At 37.6% G+C, this 15172-nt stretch overlaps 1 protein-coding gene across 1 annotated transcript in view; it reads right to left on the bottom strand.

Annotated features, from left to right (window-relative positions):
- PTPRK (protein tyrosine phosphatase receptor type K) overlaps positions 1-15172 on the bottom strand; it is a 391871-nt gene that overhangs the window by 156705 nt on the left and 219994 nt on the right. The window contains exon 7 of the mRNA XM_085217336.1: positions 7879-8172. Coding sequence (XP_085073462.1) covers positions 7879-8172 — 294 coding nt within the window. The remainder of the gene's footprint in view (positions 1-7878; positions 8173-15172) is intronic.

The raw sequence follows: 15172 nt of genomic DNA, 5'->3' as shown, positions 1-15172 counted from the left end.
AACAATATTGCCTTTATTAACCAAATCTGTAATCTGATTTTAAAACAAATCAAGTTATGCTGACAAGATCAGTATTCCATAAACCTGTTGACTATCTCTAACTATATTACATTCTTAATTCTTCATTAATCAGCTCTTGTATTGGCAGTTCCATTATTCTGTTTAGAATTAAGGATGACAAGGTTTTAATTAATTGGGTGATCCTGATCCTTTATGTCGGTTTGTTTAATGTTACTTTTCAAACCATGGGGAACTTTCCAGGACTGCTCCACATTTATTTATTTTTTTAAACACCAAGCAAAACCAGGTAGTGCTAAGAGTCCTGACAAGCCATTTTAGGATTCTGGACCTACTGATCACCTGAAGTGCAACTTGACATTATCTACTGCATAATGTGCTCTCAACTGATTATTAAAATGGAAGCTATTTCATTATCATTTTATACAAAAGCATCATCTGGTCCAGTCTCCCTCACAGTGCCAGCAGGAAGATTAACTGAGAAATAAAATTAAGAAAATGAAATTCACTCAGTTCTACCTCACATAACCTAGCCTCCAATTAGGAGGAAACAATTATACTGACTACACTTACAGTGAAACAAAACTAAAACAAACAAACAAAAAAAAAACACACCCCAAAAACAGGAATTAAATGCAAAATAAAGATTCAACTAGCAAATAAAGCTCAAAGAATTAATGGCATTAAGAAGTAGGGCTTTTGGGAAGTCTGTCCTAGCCTTAAGGAGGATGCTAACCTGAACTTGATCCAGATCTCACACTAGCATGAATAACATGATATTGCCACATAATTTTCAAAAAGACAGACCTATGGGGAGAGGGAAAGAACAATGAATGCATCTGGGAAATCTCATCAGCATCCCTTCCCCCAACATACACTGCTGGTACTACTTTTCTCTTCAGCCCATTCAAGCTACAATCCATGTTACTCACAGCCCTTCCTACACACTTCAAATTATTCTGCTAATAGTATCAAAACAGCACTGAGAAATAGCATGCTTCCAAAACTGCACATTTAAGTACTGCACTGACCAGAGTAATTCCTGAGATTTCAGGAATTTTTTTCTGCTTAATTTTTAGTAGATTGACAAATGAAGGGAAAGAAAAAAAAAAAAAAAAAAAAAAGATGGTCCTATAAAACTGAGCGTAAAAAAAAATTGTTATATTAAGGTACTTGAAAATTCTCAAGCACCATAAAATTAATACTACACTTTAAAAATGTAAAGACCCTAATTATGAAAGCAAGCTAAAGTATCAAGCACATTAATTAATCACATTCCAAAAAGATGCTTTTTTTTTTTTTTCCAGTTAAAATTAAAAATAGAAGTTTCAGTTACAGTTCTACAGATAATAGAAACTTACGGGGTAAGATTAAATTAACCTGCAGTCATGCTCGTTGGGAATGAGCACAGACCAAAAATCTGTGAACATTAATCCCCAAACTTCAGAGAAGTTTTAATGGTTATCTAGTGTGGGTGCACCCATAGCATTTTCAAGTGCTGGAATATGAATTATTACCCACGTCCACTCTTTTACAGCTGCAATTGATGCCATGGATTAATGCACTGCAATGCATTTTCTTGCCACAGACAGTGCTCCTCTACAAAGCGTGATCTATTGACTTGTTACTTGCACTTGGGATAAATTGCTAGCCTCCACGCTGCAGCACTCTGCTTCATAAAGAGTTGAACAGCCTGAGGTGAAACTAGGGTTGGCAGAACCACAGGTAAGAGAAGGCAGCTCTGGCAGATTGATCCCTTCCTGCTCAGCCAAGGGGAAGCAGTCTGCTCCATCATATGGTTGATGGGCTTCAGTCAGTGAATGAGATTGGTTATCAATACCAGAGTGCACAGGCTGTGACTTGCCAAGGACCACCATCACTTCTTGCAGCAGGCCCTTGACTGGTACTGCCCACAGCTGGGAACCTCAGAAAGCAGGCAAGAGAGGGCACTGCACCAAACAGTGGCTTTGAGAAATGTGTGGCCAAGTTACAAGAACCCACCAACTGAGGTCTGCTACCTCTAATCACAGGTAAAGAGACAGAAAGTGATCTACTGCTGAATACATCCTATAAAGAACTAACCATGAACAAAAGTCACTCCCAGAAGAAATCTGGGGAGAACTCAGTAAAACGGCATCTCATTGCACAACCCTGGAAGAAATCTTTCACTTAGTACAGAGAGCTTGCAGCTGCAAATATCAAAAAAGAGATACTAAGCAACACTGAATATAGCAAACACAAAAAGCTGAAAACCAATTTAGCAGAGGTCAGTGTCTGAACTTTCAGTTTAATGCCAATTCAACTGAGTCATCAGCATTGCAATTCTTTGAAAAAGCGGATACCATGCTTAATTCGCACAATCTGACAGGAGCTTGGCTAGGCACTCTGCCTAGTCTCCTGCTAGGTAACTCAGCTGTGCAATAGCCCTTTCTTATGGATATAAGCATCATTAGAATTCTATATGTGGCAATCAGCACAATAAGCAGAGTACAGGTTGAACATGCCAGCTGATGGTTCAAATCAGATAGCTGTTCTACAGGATGCTCTCTGAACAACAAGCATGCAATTTTTCATTTCCATTCCAAAAGGAATAAGATCGAGTTTCTTTACTCCAAACTTTAAATACTTTTTTTTTTTTTTTAATTCCATCCTACATCACAGCAAACTGGTAAACCTTTAAAGAGCAAGAGACTGGTGCATTTGGAATCTGCTAGTGAGATCTTCAGTGTTTCCAATTACTAGTTGGCCAAAAGCCCAGAAACAGTCGTAAGTGCCAAATACATTTTTAAAAACAACAGCAACTTATAAATATTGGTGTAATGTGGTCACTTCTGCAGTGACAAATGAAAAATATATTTTTTAAAAGTATCACATTTTAGAAGAATGTTCAGCTTGTAAACAACAGAAATTTGAGTAATAAAAATATATTATTTAAGCACTCTGTCTTGAGGCTCTACTCTCAGCTGTATTGTAAATCTCTAATAATATCAATTGTGAGGTTAAAAAAGTAAGGTTTTGCTTGAAACCTTAAGATAACTGTTCTGCTGTAAAGGTAAACATTCTCTCTGTCCACTTCTTTGTTTTTAAATAAATGATTGTGAATTACATATCTTTCTGTACTTTTATTAACTTTGAAAGACAAAAATAAGAATTTAAGATGAACTGCTTCAAGACACAAATGAATAGCCCATCTTATATGCTCAGAACCCATCTCTGATGCTGACTGTATCTGGTTTCCCAAGTCCACTGCCTCCCATTCCACCCTACTGAGCCCTCATGCACAGCACACAGCAAAGGCTATAAATCAAGCTTCCTGCCTTGAACTCTCCACCTTCACCCTGAAAGTGCAGAGGGCAAACAGCCCAAACCTAAGCAACACTGTATACATCCCATATCAGCACAAGTGAATTTTATTCTGCCATGCACCTTTCACTTCCCTCATTCCAAAAATCAAAATGAATTTGCATGGAACCAGAACAACAATTCTCCAGATGGCCATGAAAAGTCAGTTTATCAGTGTCAACATTGCAGGGGTCTTACTGTTGGAGAAAAAAAAAAAGCAACAACAAAAAAATCCCCAACAACCTAAGAAAATAAAAAACAACCCCTTAAGCTTACTTTTGTTTTTCAGCGTTTGCCCACATTTGCAGATGAGCAGTTTGCACTTGCAGCAGGGGGACAGAGAACAGCCCAGCTCCCCAGCATTTACCTGCAGATGGATCTCAGGAACATGTACTGTGCCCCTGTGTCTGTGGGCTGACAGCTACTGATAGCCAGGGCTATGTGACTGGTAGCTGTTGTGAACAACAGGATAATAATAATAATAAGCATCAGTATCTATTCCATTTGCAGCTCTGATTAAGCTGTAATCTAGAGTGTAAAGCTTCCTGTCCATCTATTATTATTTAAAACTAATACATGTAACAGTTTATTATAAACAAAACATTTGTGAGAGGAAAAAAAAAAAAAGCACAACAAAAACAGGACTTTCCCCCAGCGGCTCTACAATTCTTCACATTTTACTGAAAATCACAGCCTGGACTTCTGTAGAGCAAGAGTGAGTAATTCTGCTGTGTACATATATTAAGCTCTGGACAGGCTGAACTATTGACCTCCTTTGCTACTAAAACATCAGTTAATCATAAAGCTGAGCTGTTAGCTGTTACTCAGAAGCAGTAGCAAATGTAACAGAATAACTTATAACTTACAGTTGATAAAGCAGCCTAAGCAGACAATTTTAGATTACAAAATATTTTCTACAGCTCCCCAAAGGAAAGGCAGGGTATGCAATCAGAACTCAGACATACTACTCAATAAATAAATAAATAATAAAAAAATCAACCAGTCTCAAAACAAAATAGCCACAGAAAACTACCTTAGAATTACTTGCAATGAAAATGCTATCCTTGCCTTTGGTTTTAGAATGCTTAAGAAGTGAATAATTACAGGAACAACAGCAGGCAAGAGGTGCAGGTATCATTGCCAGCTTGGGTGCACCACGAGATGCAACTGGAAGGATGTAGACTCCAGCATCAGCAGCTCCTGATTATTTCTAAACAGCACACATGGGTACACAATGCTGTGCTTAGCACAAATTTTGTCTGTGCTCAAAAAAATGGAAGAACAAAGACTATACCTGGCTCTTAAGGAAGAGAATGATGGTTTGTTTAACATGTTTTAAGCTCACTTCAATCCTTTAAGGACACTCTATTGTTTCGTACATTTCATTGCTCAGCACTATCTTTAATTGTGGATATAGAAATGCAAACTGACAAAACAGCGTGCAAGTTATCTAGCAAAAACACAGCCGTGTAGCTTCAGCATAGAGAAATATTACTTCGGAAATTGCAGTTAGATAAACAGGCTTCTGGAAGACTTAACTATTGAAAGAATTATCCCTTCATTAGAAAACCATTTTGTTTGGTATTATTGGAAACGTTCACTAAGTCACTAGACACTGTTCTTGCCATGAGGAAGATGGAGAATGATGAAAATACTGAATAATAAAAGTGCATGTCTGATACAGAGATACATACAGTCATTGGTTAAATTGTTTAGAGGTAGGATACATCTCTGGCAAACCACAAGCTAACTGATCAATAATATGTAGTTACCAATGTCCAGAAATTATAAATACTAAATGAATTCTGTGGAAAATCATTTTCAATTTTCATTCAAAAATAACACTAATATTTACTTAGGTATTAAATAAACAGAAGCAGAATACTAACCCATTCCTAATGATGTGTCAGTGAGTTAGCTGTTACCGGTACTTGGAACACGAACACTAACAACTCATCAGATCAATGTTCACTAATGTGTGCCTTTTAATCTATACAGAGAGCAGTCAAACTTCATGCTGAAAAGTCATTTATTTCTCCCTACTTCACTTGACACTGATCAGATAATCAATTATAATTTGTTTCAGAATTTGAACTAATACCTACACAACTTGTAGAAATACAAACTGACAAAGAACACAGAGAAAAAAAAAGTATTTGTTTGAAAAATAAGTGATCTTGTCAGAAACAAGAATTAGGAATAATCGAAGAACCTCCAGAAAGAAGACATTGCCACAGAGAATGTCATCTAATATAGCACAGTAAATCACCTGCCAGTCACAAGTACAAAATCAGGAGCAGAAGAGATTGCATTGTTAGTTATTCAATTCTTAGCTTTACCTTTTCTTAAAAATCTTCTCTTCAGAAAAGACTTTTTTATCATTTGCCTTTTAAGAATAAACTCTTAAAAATAAAATTAGTATCAGTTGGGGTTTGCAATTATTGACAGAAGTCTTGGGAAAACACTGTAAGTCTTGGGAAAACACTGTGGAAAAGGAATGCCTGCCTGCATATTCCAGCCAGGAGAGAAGGCAGCAGGGTGACACTATGTCCAACCTGATGCCTTGTGTTAGTTGTCCTGTGACACTGAGCACTGTTGGGCTCAGTACTCCAGCCTCCACAAATCCCTGCCGGCTCACCTTCTAACTGAAACTGGTTAATAGTGATATTTATTCATTTTTGCTTTCCTGGAATAAGAAGAACCCATCTTACTTCAAGGTAAACAATGCAAAATCTTACTGTTACTAAAACAATGTTACCATGAAAGTTCACATTTTTTAATGGTGGTTTTTTTTTTTTTTTTTTCCTTTTTTTAATGTGATGCATTTCAGAGACAACTAAATTGAGTTGAAAATTTGTCTCAAGTCATACTAGATGTTGGTGTCTTACATGCAGATTTTTAATTTACAGACTTCACAATAAAGCTTCCCCTTAGTTGCTTCCAAAAATATGTCAAGTCTTATGCAAATCATGATCTCCTTTCTTTTCCTTTTTCATTTAAGAGCTCCTGTCTGTCACATACCAGGTAAATGAAATATTTTTCAAGTGCTGGGGAAAAGGAATCCAAACATTTGGGATTTGTTCATCTTGGCTCAAACTCTTTAAAATAGAAGATGTTTTCAAATTTCTACTGTTTCAGAAGACTGTCTAAAACAATTCAGTACCAAAAATCAATGCCTAACCTTACTTAGATCTCAACAACTGTCATCTTAACTGAGATAGACAAAAATATCTTTTCACTTCACAGGAAAGAGAGATTAAATTATAAATAAGATCAAAAAAATAAAAAATGCCTTGTTTCATTTTGCTCCAGCTGCAAGCTTATTGGTTAGGGTTAAACGAACAGTGTGCCTCAGCTTCCGACAAGATTCTGCCCAGTTTCAAAACAGACTGTCTAATTTTCAAGGAATTCATACTTACTGACCTAGTTGACTTGAAGTATTAGCTTGTGCTCTAGACATTGACTCTCTTCTTCAAATAAGATAAATGAATGGTCATAAGTGATTAAATGAGAATTTGAATAGCTGTCCATCTGAGGTCTGTGACCAACGTATGAAAAAAACATTTTGTCTTAAGTACATATGACGTTGGAAATCTGCCACTGAAGCTCTTATTTCTTGCTATTTTAATGTAGTTTCGAATAGATAGTTATCAGCACCTTCACTAAATCTACTACAGCGTAAATTTTCAAAATCTGTAAGCCAGGCCCTATAAATCTTAAGATTAGAAGAAAAACCCCACAATTTAAGTTTCCTTTTATTTACTTCCCAGTCTGATGTTCAAACCTCTAATTTTTCTCCTCTGCAACTATGAGAGGTAGGCATTATCTTTTTTTATGAAAGCTGAGATTAAAATAACTCTAAGTAGCTTTGCAAGGAAGATCATATAACACAAGTTGGCAGTGCTTAATCTTCTTGGTGCTGGCCATGCAGAGGTACTCAGAAAAAAAACACAGAAGCAGACTGCAAAACAGCAACACATGTTTTTGGTGGTAGTAGGTCAAAAATGGAGAAGAGAAAGCATTCCTAGTGATATTTGCACGTGTACTTTAGAAACTGTTAGAGATTCTGGCAGACCTTGCATATCTGTTTGGAAAAGAGATAGTGAAGGACACTACCTTTTCTATAAAATCCTATTTGTTTAACAGATAATTTTTCTATGCAAGTTCCTTTATGTTAAAGTTGATTTACAACGCAAGTGAAGGGTGAAAAAAGAGGTCGACTATCCTTTCCACAGATGATGAGGTCTCTTTTCTTCCATGAAGAGAAGTTTTCTTAGCTTTCTATCATCCCACCTGTTAACCTGCCTCCCACAGTTAGCACTCATCAAGAGAGACAGTGGCCAAGTAAAGCAGTGGATGCAGCATGCCCATATTCAGACAAAATTTGGATCCTGGAGTTTAGGATCCTCTCCATGCTAAAGAATCCTTAATTTCTGCTACAAGTTAATTAGAAGCTAACAGATCTGCAAAACAATTAAACAGAGTTTTTTGGTTTATTTTTTTCTGAGCAGCACTCACCTGCACACTTGGTTCTGGTGATGAGCGGTGGTCCTGGCTGCCCGGTGCCACCTTCACCTGGTCTGGTAAGCAACACCCGAATCTCATATTCAGTGTCCGGATCCAAGTGCCAGAGTTTGTAGGTTGGGGCATTGACAGCATGGGTTTCAGTCCAGGTCCCAGATGTCATTCGGTACTCCACTTCTTTCAGAATAATGGGTCCATCACCAATAATTGAATTTGCATTGAGCTGAATTAGCAAATATGTTGGTCCAACACCCAGCAACTGTGGAGGTGCTATTGGTCGAGGAGGCTCTGTATGGGAGACAATAAAAAATTAAAAAAAAAATTAAAAAAAAAATCAGTAATGAAACATTAATAGGAGGTCTCCTTCTACTGAAAAGCTTCTGGGTCTTGGTCTGCAAAGATTTAAAAGCTGAAAGCAAAAGCAAGCCAACATCAAGTGAAGAAGAGCTGAAGAGGATTTAGCTCGTAGAGGCTAGTGGCACACCACAGGTACCTGACCAACATTATGTTTTCCATTTAGAAGTCTCAGATTATGCATATCACTTTCTACAGCAATAATTTGAGTTTTTTAAAAAATAACTGCTATTCTTTTATTAACAGAAGCCACGTACATACTTTCCTTAAAGAAATAGTTAGAATACATACACTAACTCTACACAGAATATTCTTAAAAATCACTATCACTGCAAGTCTACCAGATGTAGTTATGGTGAAAGATACAACTACCTATTACAGGCTTTCAGAATTTTCAGAACTGAGCAAAACTGCAACCACGTATTTCATTATTTTACTCCAAGATAACTTATTGCTGATTTAGAAATTCAAACAACAGGACATACGCTGGCTTTTGTTTTCCTCTATTTGAAGCTCCTTCCACCCCAAAATTTAGACAGCTGCTATGTGAGAAGATAGCAACAGACCAAATGGAGAGTGAAATTTCCCTTACCCTGAGAAACATGTATGTAAAGTAGGACATCGCCTAAGAATGATTTATTAAAAAAAAAAAAAAGTCACTCACAACATGTATTTCTCTATTAAAATGAATCTACTGATAAACATGGAAGGTTCATCTTCAACCAGATGGCTCATATTTTAACTAATTTGTTTCAGTTAATTAGGCAACAATACTGAATTCAATGCACACAGCGGTTTCACGCAGCAGCGATGCAGAACTAACAACACGGCAACTCTGAGCAGGTAAATTGGATCTCATGGCCAGTATATTAGAAAAAAGACAGAGCCCAAGATCCAAAGTTTTCCCAAGGTCTTGGCCCTTCTCTCTACCATTGTCCCTCACCTCTCCAAACAAGAGAGGTTAACATGTGGAAGTATTGCATATATTCTGCCTCCCAGGAACGACCCTACCAATGTCACTTAGAGAGCATGTGAAGAGTGATGATTGAGAACTTGCAGAAGGTCTCCCAGCCTTCCTTTTCCATCCCACCCTAACTGTATGGTGAAGGTCAAGCTGGAACTCCCAAGTTCTCTATGTCCAGTAATGAAGATTCCCTTCAAAGCACGACAGTGTATTTACTAACGCTGCAACTGACTTTCCCACATTTTGCCACAGAGATTCCTCTCTTTCAGGCTTTTCTAGACTAGCTGCATACCAATCCACTCAGTTTGGAGACAGGGAACCTGTGAATGCTCTATAATGGTCACAAGCAGAGATCTTTTTATCTTCTCAGACTGAAAAGGTGCATCTTCCAAGGTATCTAAATTCCAGCTTCAGGATATACAAAAACCCTAGTAAGTATCACAATTAATTATTTACATGTTTTACTCTGTTTTGGCAAGAAGAGTGCGTATGAACTAATTCAAATCCCTAACTGTATCATGGCTCAGAAATGCAACTGGGCTTAATGAAGGCAGTTTATTTGCTGTGAAACTAACACATTAAATGTCAAACTAATGAATTCTAAGGTCAGAGTATATTACAGTAGAAAACATAAATGTTGATGAGCATGAAACACTACCAGCTCCAAGTTATAAACCTCTAAAACATAAAGCTATGCTTAGAAGTATATAATTTGATTAAGAGCATGATTATTACAAATAAAACCTCATATTAATGAAACTAATATACCATTGCATATTAAATTTTTATGTTAAGAGGTAAAGTGTATTCTTATATTAGCATATGCATTTTGTTTTTAAGCTCTTGAGGACAAGGAGACTTATTTATAAAGTCTCTCCCTGTTCCAATAAATTATGCATGAACTTTAATCAGTTAGCAAATGAACAAGTAATTGTTCTGCAGCATTATTAATATTCTTCGTAATACAATATACTATCAGAACCAGAGGTGTGGTGCAACCAGAAATCCCAAAAGTACACTAAGTATCAACTGAAGCATGCAATCCCAATATAGTAGATAAACTTTTCTGATGTTACCCAATTAACTTTCTATTAATTGTTCTCATTTGTTATTCTATAACCAGATCCATCAAACGTTTCCCAATTATAATTTCAAATTATATAATTTCCTTTCTAATATACAGTAACCTGAAACTTTTATGGCTTAGAAAATTATCATTAACAACTAAAAGAATGAACAAAGCTATTATTAACATTTTGGTTATCATTTCCATAGCAACTATCACATATATACAATACTACTCTATTCATGGGATTTTAAATACAGTACACATCCTTGCATCCAAGCAATGTTGCAGGCTTTTCACTGTAACAACTTAGGTCCATCTAGGAGTATATAACACAGTTTCAGAGTGTCTTAAGAAGACAGCCTGTCAAAAATGAAAAGTCTTTTATATGAGGAATGAAAGAAAAAAAAAAAAAGATGCATGAGAGAGAACCCCAAGAAAAATCACACTCTCAGAACTTTAGTCTGGTTTCCAAACACCTACAATCTTAGCATCAGCCATAACAAGTGAAAAGTTTGGATCAGAGGTAACATAGCAGGAATCTGAGAACTAACAGCTCACCACTGTGCCAGAGTTCGCCCTGCCTTGCTCTAAGCTGGCTGGCTACAGATGGCCATGTGGAAAATGCATTTGGTGGCTTTCAGCCACCCATCCTGGCAGCAAGTTCAGGCATCCTGGTGGGCTCCCTCTGTCCTGGCCGCAGCAATCAAACCAGAGAATAAGACTCTTTATTTCTGTCAAAAAAAAAACCCCACACAACTCCTCCAGTTATTTCGAGCAGACTTTGAAGTATCTTGACGTGTAAGGCACAGAGGATTTCTGGTAAGCAATCTCCACTGAATACAGTTCTGCTTTTTCTGGTCATAAACTTTCTCTCAGCAGTTTTAAAGTTTCTAAACAACCTTATTCAAAACTATATTTTAACCCACTAGCTTATACAGAATCATCAAGGCTGGAGAAGACCTCCCAGTCCAACCATCCATCTACAACCAATACTGCTCACTAATCATAACTCTGAAGTCCTGCCCAGGCTCACTGCCCCTCCAGCCCCTCAAACATGGGGTATTACAGGAGTAAGAAAACTCCTGCAGCTCTCCTAGCTGTGTGCAGGTGTCAGAACGTATATAGCAATGGGAAGTGATGGGACAGGAAGCAGCATCCTAACTGCCATAACGAAGTGCCAGGTCCTCTGGTCACAACAACCCCAGGGCAACACTATGGGACTGGGGGCAAAGTGGCTGGAAGACTGTGTGGAAGAAATGGACCTGAGAGTGTTGATCAACAGTTGGCTAAACACGAGCCAGCAGTGTGCCCAGGTGGACAAGAAGGCCAGTGGCATCCTGGCTCGTATCAGAAACAGTGTAGCCAGCAGAGCCAGGAGGGTGATCATCCCTCTCAGCTCTCGTGAGGCCACACTTTGAGCATTGTGTTCACTTTGGGGACCCTCACTAACAGAAGGACATTGAAAATCTGGAGCACTTTCAGAGAAGGGTAACAAAGATGGTGAGTTGTCAGTAGAATCACTGGTTCAATGCGTATTTAAAAGGAAATGCTGAATAGTTTAACAATGATCCCAACCAGTGTGTTTCATTTCTCCCTTTGTTAGACCCCAACTTCAAAATCCCTTTCCCAGCGTGATCAGTTTAACTACAATTTTACTTTACGACAATATTTTTAGCCACTGCTTAAAGGGAGTAAAAATAGTGAAATCCTTTCCACTATGTCTGCCCCCTAACATCTCTGAAAGACTATACAGAAAGAACACTTGTGCATCTACAACATGAAAGAAATGAACGGATTTTTATGCACAGCATTTTGCAGTATTTGGACAGTCCTGGTTTTGACATGAAATGCCCACAGCGAAGTTAATCAAAAATTAAGACTGACATTTCATCAGTACGAAGTTCCCATTCTGCTGAGCTACTAGCAGTACATTATGCTCACATCAGTATGTATGACATTATATATAAAGTGTACTGTGATATTTAGGCACCAATGACTAGAATGAGCATGCAGCATCAACTCCAGCTTTAAGCCCTCCTACAGTTAAACAGTTGTGTCATATTCTTAATAAAAAAAATGCATGCAAGTAATTATATAATTATTGACAGAAAAAATAACCCAAAAAATCACTAGTGTTGTTAGTGTATTAATCAATATACAAATAACATATGCATACTACTTTGTTTAATATTATTTACCCAGTCTAGGGGACAATAGACTTAATAAATAGCCTTTCAAGTCCAAATAATTCTTAAATTTAAATCAAAGGGAGTTTCATTAGTATTTAAGTTAGAATATATACTGTTAATAATCACTTCACAGCAGGAAAAAAAAAAAGAAAAAGACTCCAAGCAAAATCCTACTGATTGTTTCAGTTTAGGAAAAAAAAAAAAAAAAAAAAAAAAAAAAGAAAAAAAAACTGGCACTGGATGCATGTTTGATTAAATGTTTTTTATTCATATGAGGTTATGCTTCAGTCACAGGAGACTGTTTCCTTACTCATAGAGCAGGTTTTGGAGGGAAAGGCTGAGAATCATACAGCCCGTTCACGTTGATGATTTTGTTACTGCAACTCCATATCCCCTTCACCTCCACATATGAATATCTTGCAAGCTTCCCCTGTTGGATCTCACATTAGATACTAGGAAGAATTTCTTCTCAGGGTGGCAGGGCATTGAGAAAGGCTGCCCAGGGAGGTGGTGAAGTCAGCTTCCCTAGAAGTGATGAAGGAAAGGATAGATGTGGTACTGATGGACATGATTTAGTGGGCAGTATTGGTGGTAGGTGGATGGTTGGTCTAGATGATCTCTGAAGTCTTGTCCAACCTTACTGATTTCTATCATTCTATGTGCTGAGTGTACCTATGCTCTGACGATAGCATGTCTAGTCTTCTTTGTCAAATACCTTACACAAAGCTATGCAGTTTTAGGACTATGGATATCAACACTTAACCCAATACATAACAGGGATTCTAAACACAAAAAGCTTGATTTTTACTGTTCGAACAAACTATTATTTTACCATTCATCATCCCTCCTGAAATTAAAATCAGTATATTTTAGTATATCATAAATTGCCAAGATGTGGGTAAGCCATAAGAAGCAAAATTTCTTTCAAAATTTGTCCCAATTCAGAGAAATTAACAAATAAATCAAATCCAGAAAACCTACAGAAATACAGAGTTATAACTGAACTCACCAGGGAGTACAATGGAGATACTTCCACAAATGACTCCAGAGTGACTCAGCTCCCACCTGAGCTGAGTCCTGACCATCTTCTAGGGGAATTTTTCACAAAGCTAGTTGAATATAGATGCATACTTTTGGAAGTACACCAATTATTATTACTATTTTTTGTACTGGTTCAGTTTTTTTACTTACATTGACTACATATATTCAGAGCATGACACTGTACACAAACTCAAGAGACCAGGGAACCCAAGGAGCACAGTCCAAGTCATTCCAAGGTTCCCTGAAGGAGGCAGGGTATGGGCCCAGTGGAGATCCCTGCCTGGCAGGAGCCATCCCCTGCAACAGCTCTGAGTGCTGCAACAAAGCTGGACCAGGAGACCCAGAACCAGCCAAGAGAGTGTGGAAACAGGCTGCCATCTCCCTGCAATGGCAACGCTGTTCTGATATTCTTCCTGTACTGAAAACTTACACATCGTTTTAGAATTTGAACATTTTAAATAATATTGGAAAAAATAAGTGCCAGGAACATTTGTTTAAACACTGGAGAAAATGTATGGTTTAGCAGAAGGCATTAAGGCAGTCAAATGTTTGCAGGGAAATAAAATTATCCATCTTAAAAGCTTGTTAATCCAACAGGAAAAAAAAAAAAAAAAAACAGCAAAGAAAAACCAACAATACAGACTTTTAACAGTAAGCGTAACTGAACACTTAAATTCAAATATGGTATTAAACCCTAAATTTAACAGTGAGAATAGCAACCCATGAATAATAACTGCAAATACTGTAGGAAATACTGCAGACTATAAGTGTTTTCAGTGGAGGCTGGATGCCTTCTAGTAAAGCACATGCTAGAATTAAAAACAGAAGACAATAACAATACATAAGGCTCCAAAGACATGCAATTGAATGAAATTATGTGCTTGTTAAGGAGTCACAAAACAAGCTATGAGAAAAAAAGAAACAACCATGGAAAATCTCTGCAGAAACATTGGGTTTCTTTTTATAAAAATCATTCTATGTTTGGCATATATTTATTTAATATGAAATAGAAATATTTTCATTCAACTTTCCAAAACGGTTAGGAAGTACAGCTCTGCTAAAAAATGTCAGAATGTAGAAAAAAATTATTTTGGACTTACACTTGGCTGTAAGTAGTTAGGTCCTTACTGGTATTGTTATCTCACACAGAAGACATAAAAAGGCTCAACAACCTACATAACAGTGAGACCGCCCAGCACAATGAGGACAGCTTATTAATGGAAGCTGAGTAGTCTAGTGAGCTGAGATATGACATGTCTGAAAAATGTCAGAATAACTGAGCAGGTGCACAATTAAGTCTTCAGCTGCTCTAGTGCTCTTCCTGGATATTGGAGGAGTTGAAGTGAAAGGCAGCTGTCTCACTTTCTTTCCCTCAGGGGCTATGCTTCTGGCTTAAACTGTAAATCAGGTACACTGCCCCAGTTACACCCTGCCACTGCTCAGCTTGTGCTTCGGTCCTGCCTTATCCCAAAGGATGCCCAGCTGCGGTGGCACCAGCTTCCACCACAGCCATAGTCTGTTCCTGCCTCACCTTTCTGGGCACTCAGGCAGCTCTAGAAGCGAGGGATCAGCTGTGAGAGGTAGGCAGCACACTGCACAGGCTGCATGTGCAACCAGCTCAAACTATCAGAATAACACACTCAGGTGTTATTTTGCCTTTGCAACTCTTTG

This window comes from Meleagris gallopavo, chromosome 2 (assembly GCF_905368555.1).
Source record: "Meleagris gallopavo chromosome 2, MGAL_WU_HG_1.1, whole genome shotgun sequence".
Taxonomy (NCBI): domain Eukaryota; kingdom Metazoa; phylum Chordata; class Aves; order Galliformes; family Phasianidae; genus Meleagris; species Meleagris gallopavo.
The sequence above is the reverse complement of the archived record's forward strand: the minus strand, read 5'-3'. Positions and strand labels throughout refer to the sequence as shown.